This window comes from Scedosporium apiospermum, assembly GCF_000732125.1.
Source record: "Scedosporium apiospermum strain IHEM 14462 chromosome Unknown SEQ_SAPIO_0109, whole genome shotgun sequence".
Lineage (NCBI taxonomy): Eukaryota > Fungi > Ascomycota > Sordariomycetes > Microascales > Microascaceae > Scedosporium > Scedosporium apiospermum.
This window is the reverse complement of record NW_015971810.1, coordinates 53827-59937: the sequence shown is the minus strand read 5'-3', so window position 1 is coordinate 59937 and position 6111 is coordinate 53827. Positions and strand designations below refer to the sequence as shown.

General features: G+C 24.2%; 1 protein-coding gene across 1 annotated transcript; it reads right to left on the bottom strand.

Annotated features, from left to right (window-relative positions):
- Positions 1-355: 355 nt before the first annotated feature.
- SAPIO_CDS6935 (uncharacterized protein) lies at positions 356-1251 on the bottom strand (the record flags this gene model as incomplete). The annotated part of the gene is made up of 3 exons (XM_016788900.1): positions 356-619; positions 747-1108; positions 1182-1251. 3 exons carry the CDS (start codon positions 1249-1251, stop codon positions 356-358), a joined length of 696 nt encoding a protein of 231 aa, XP_016641424.1.
- Between the last annotated feature and the right edge of the window lie 4860 nt (positions 1252-6111).

The window sequence follows — 6111 nt, the reverse complement described above, 5'->3', positions numbered from 1 at the left end:
GCTAACGCGAGAGGAAACATGCTTGTTCGTGACCGTGATACTGTCTCAGCGGCCTAGCCCTAATCCGCGGACGACAGATTGAGAGGAAGACTTGATCGCCGCGATTCTCTGTCAAACTCCAAGCAATTGAGGCGCATCGCAAATCACTTGCGTAAAAAAAAAAAAAAAAAAAAAAAAAAAAAAAAAAAGGGTTAGGAGAGTCAGAGCACAGAAGCTCCTTTTCATATTGGAACAAAAGCGGTGGCATGTTAGCAGAACATTTGCAAGTGTTAGCGTAACAGAACCCATCTGGGGACAAATAAACTTCATTTTGGTACAAATAGAAGGCTTTTACCCCCACCCCCTAGTTTATCCTCTAGTTTAATCGCCTTGCAAGAACAAACTCTACGGCATTGATAATTAGAGGAGCGACACGGCTTGCAATAACTTGATCGCCTTGGGTGGTCGGATGTATTCCATCCCCTTGCAGCATGTTGGTTGTGAATCCCGTCGTCTTTGAGATATCCGCAAGATAGATCGGCGACTGGGTGGTATTGTGCTGCTGTACCCATGCCGGAAGCTGTTTATTGACAGCAGCCGCCGTCGCGTCATCCCATCGCATGGGAATGATTGTGGCCATCTGGTCAAGGTGTTCCGCGTTAGGTTAGCATTGGGCTCTCCTTTCCTTTTCCTTGGAGGGAGTGGGACTGCTCCTACGGCACCACTCTCTACTACCTTCCCAGTAAATAATTATGCGAAGAACTCACAATCACAGTGACATTAGGATTCGCAGTCCTCATGCTAGATAACAAGCTTGTGTACGCGCCGACGATGGTCGTGGCATCCCGTTTCCCAATATTGATGTCGTTTGTCCCAAGGAGGACGTGCACGACGTCGGGGCTGCTTTGCCGCATCCAGGCATCGATATTGTTCTTAGCGATGTCGTAGGCCTGCCATCCCGAGTGCCCCTCGTGATTCGCATCGAAGCCAGACGGCGCGTCGCAACGGGCCGGAATGCCTGTCACGGAACCCACGAAGTCCACTTGGTCTGCTAAGCCAGCCTGGGAAATCTCTCGCCAAGCAAAGCTGCGCCAGCAGCAAATATCGGTAATGGAGTCACCCAGGGGTACTTGACAGTTTGCAAAGAAAAAAAGGGTGTTAGTTCAGGTGGTAAAGGAATTTTATGGAAATTTAATACCTACAAACTTGAACCTTTTGAGTGGAGGCAAAGGCTACAAAGGCAGATAAAAGAGCCGTTCTAAGACCTTTCATGATGGGCAGGAACTAAAAGGGAAAAGGGGAGGTGAAGTAAGAAATGCAGCTTGTTCTTGAGCGTCGAGGATGCATCTGCGTAGTGAGAGCTTTATATAGACAGAATGTCACTTCTTTAGTAATTTATTCACTATGTCAATTATGGGTAAAGACAGTCTACAGCCTCGGTCCTGGTACTGCAAAGTCCGAATATCTAGGTCACACTGACTGTGACTGGTGCGGATCTTGCAGGTTATTACTATAATTACACAGCTAATATATAAGAACTGCAGTTATATCATCTGTGTTAAAGCAAGATGGTCTTTCTCGATAGTAGATATAAGTTGAAGATACTATGTAGCTCTTATCTTTTTTTTCCTTTTTTTTTTAACCTCCTGTCCTTTTTCTTATTTCCTTTAATACCCTTTTCCGCTCTTTGCCGCACTCTACAGCCATCATTGGGGCACCGGAAGAGGATTTATTCTATCAAAATAATTCTTCCTCTAACTACAAAATTCTTCAATCTACAGCAACATTCGACTACAGATTGAACATAGGGGTTAGGGTTGGGGTTGGGGTTCATCTTCGCAGCATATGCCATTGTTTGTCGATCGTATACCTCGCGATATCCTAATTAGTATTTCTTTAAACGCGTGTGAAATCGAGATTGACGTTTACGGAGCCACCGCAGTCCCCAGCGCTTGGGCCAGTGCTAGTAGTCTACAGCGAGCTCGCAGTACATCAAGGCCAAATAAATGCCTCTGCATCACTGAAAATACATCATCATACTCTACTTTCGTAGTCACGTGTTGGATAATGTCGGCATGAACCCGACTACCCGATGTGTCGCACGTAAGGATGTGGAAACTTGGTGCAACGACTAGTGGTTTCGGAAGGATTAGTATAAAATAAGCTAAGATGAAACTTATTTAGCTAAGAATTTTTAGAATATAAAAAGGCTAAAATCTTACTATATTTATAATTAGTTAGAAAGAAAAAAGAGAGTATTTTTTTAGTATATTTACTAAATAATTATTATAATTTATTAATATAACTAAATTTTTTATTTTTTATTTTAAAGCTTATAAAAAAAGTAAATTTTTATATTATAATTTTATACTTTTAAAACTTTTTAAACTAACTAAGATTCTTTAATTTCTAATTTTTAAACCTTAGATTAGTTATTTAATTTATTTAATAAATTATAAAAAAGTTTTATTAATAGCTAAAAAGAAAAGATAAACTTTAAAAGCTATATTTAAACCTCCTAAGCCCTCTTCTAGACCTTTAGTATATTAAATATAAAGACTTAAAAAAACTACTTTTTATTAATTATATAAATTAAAAAATAACTTTAATTTTAATTTACTATTACTTAAGAAGAATTATTATAGTAGATATAAGACTATAAGGAAAGAAAGTTATAAAATTAAAAAATAAAAAAAACTTTTATTTTTATAATAATAAATATATATATAAAATTAATATAAACTATTTTTTTAAAAAAAAAAGCTTAAAAATATAAAAAAAAATAATAAATAAAAAAACTAACTAATTAATAATTTTATTATAATTATTTCTTAAAATAGTTTTATTATAAGCTAATTATTTTTAAAGACCTAAGGTGGTTAGGTATAATAGTAAAGGATAAACTATAGGAGATCACAGACTAATAAAATAGAGACTAATAGGATTAAGGGGTAGTCCTACTAGTCTACTAGGGACTAATAGGAGTAATAGTTAGTCTACTATAGTCCTATACTTAAGATTAAGTAAACTAGCTATTAGTTTTAAAGAAAACTTAAAAAGAAAATATCTATATAAACTATAGTTTCTATTATATATTTAGTTTATTTTTTAAGATTTTTTAGTAGTTAATTTAAATATAATTATATTTTTATATTTAAATATATACTTTTTACTTATATTTTATAAATATTATTTAATTATTTTATTTTATTATTAATAAATAATTATTTTAATTTTATTATTAATTATATTTATTTAATATTATTAATAAGCTAATATTAAGATTATAATATATTAATTACTTCTATTTAATAAGTAATTTTATTAAATAATATTAATATTTAGGAATTATAATATCTATAAAGGAAAAGACTTTTTTTAAATTAGATAATAAAATTAAAATATATAAAATAACTAAATTTATTATAAAAGTTAATAAAGACTTTAATAATAATTATAATTATATTATTACTATTAAGAAAGTATATATTAAGATTAAAAAATAGATTACTAATATAAAAAATACTAAGGGCTTTATTACCTAGTAATAAGATATTAATATCTAGATTAAATAGTAAATTATCTAGCTAGATTAGATAATCTAATAATTAAATACTAATATTATAGCTAGAGGGGGAAATACTCCTTTTATATTTACTATACCTATAATACTTAAATTTAAGATTACTATATTTAAGAAGTATAAAGGGAACTAATAAAAACTATAAGGGTTTTTAACTTAGATAAAGACTTTTCTATAATACTATAAGAAATAATTTTATATTAAAGCTAATAAGATTACTACTATAGCCTAATACTTTATAGGTAATATACTTACTTAATTTAAATTAATCTTTTAAGATTATTTAAAAAATAATAAAATTGGATAATAAGCTAAGACTATTAAAATTTTTAAAAACTATAAAATATTTAAAGAAGCCCTAAAGGGAGCTTTTAGAAAATTAGATAAATAATAAGCTATAATTTAGTAATTTAAAAAGCTAAGCTAGAAAAGATCTACTACTAAGTATATAATTAAGTTTAAGTAGATTACTACTTACTTTAATTAAGAAGATAAGCTCTTAATAATTTATTTTTATAATAGACTTAAAGAAGATATTAAAAATAAACTTTATAAAAAGGAGAAACCTACTTAATTAAGTAAATATATAGAAAAGGTTATTAAAATTAATAACTAACTATATAAATAATAATAGTAAAAATATACCTATATTACTATAATAAAAGTCTATAAATTATAAGCTCCTATTAATAGTAAGTAAAAGAGAAGTAATAATAATATATTATAAGAGATTTATTTAAAATCTATAAAATTAAAAACTAATAATAAAAATATTATTTTTAAATTACTTAAAAATAAAATTAGTAAATATTATATATATAGATAACTTAAATATTATATAAACAAGTATTAAATAAAATATAAGCTTAAGCTAGGTTATAAAAAGCTTAATAAGAAGAAAATTAAATTTAAACTAATATTTAAAAGATAAATATAATAACTTAAAGCTAGTATAATTAATTATAAATCTTTATTATAAACTATATACTATAATAATAATTATATTATATATTAAAGTAAAAAAGAAAAAACTAAATAATATTTTAAAAAATTTTAAACTTTTAAAATAATAAAATAAAAAGAAATTATTAAAATCTTAAAAATTAAAAACTATATTAAAGAAATTATAAAAATAATTTTAAAAACTTTTAAAACTTTAAAACTAAAAGACTTATCTTATAAATAATATTATAAAAAAATATATTATTATTATTATTAAATATTATATTTATTATAATAACTTATATATAAATTAAAACTAGAAAAACTTATATAAACTAAAAGAGAAGTAATCTTATATATTAAGCCTATTAAATAACTTAATATAATTAAAATTAAGCTATAGAAATCTAAAGATCTAATTTAAGAAATTATATATTACCCTTAAACTAGAAAAAAAAAACTATAAAAAAAATATAAAATATATATAAAAAAGTAAAAGGAGGATTAATAAGTTTAAATTAAAAGTTAATAAAAAATAATATATCTAAAAATAGAAAAAAATAAGATCTTATATTAAAAACTAAATAAATATTATAATAAAAAATTAAAAAAAGTCTTTAATAACCTTATTAATCTATAAAGATAAATAGATAAGCTATATTATATACTTTATAATAAAGATTTTTAAATTAAACTTTAATAATAATTTAATAATCTAAGAAAATAAATTAACTTTATAGAAGATATTAGATCTAAAATTTAAAAAATACTTAATAACCTTATACTCTCTAATAAAAAAAAATTAATTAAGTTTAAATAAGTTATAGAAAAATAATATAAGAGAATTTAAATATTTAAATAATAAATTAGAAATTTAAAGGAATATATAGAAAATATTAATATTAATAAAAAAGATTTAAAATAAATATAAGAAAATATTATTTAATAACTAATAAAATAATTAATAAAAAATAAAGACTTCCTAAATAATAAAAAATAACTAATATAATTTAAAGTTAATAAAGAAATTAATAAAATTAAAAAAAAAACTTTAAAAAAAATTAATAAATAGTTAATAGTAGCCTAAAACCTAATTAATAATAAAAAAATAGTTAAGTTTAAAAAAAAGCTAAAAATATAATATAAAGAAATTAAAAAACTTTAATAAAAGCTAAATAACTTATAAAAGTAATATTATAATAATATATTTTTAATTATTAAAAAGTTACTTAAATAATAAAACTAAAATCTTAAGAAAATATATAGAAAATAAATATTATAGAAGAGTAATAAATCTACTATTTAAAAGTATTAATTACTTTAATAAACTTAAAATTTATAGTTTTAATAGATAGTAAAATATAAAGAAACTTTATTTTACTTATTATTATTAATAAATTAAAATTTCTATAGATTATAAAAAACTAATTATATATTTTAAATATATATAATAAAATACTAATTAAATATAAAAATAAAGTAGTAAGTACTAAAATTATATACTTTTATATTATTATTATTAGAAAAATTAATAATATCTTTTTTTAATATTATTAAAATAGTAAATTATTTTATTATATTAAAAATATTATAGTTATAAATAAGAA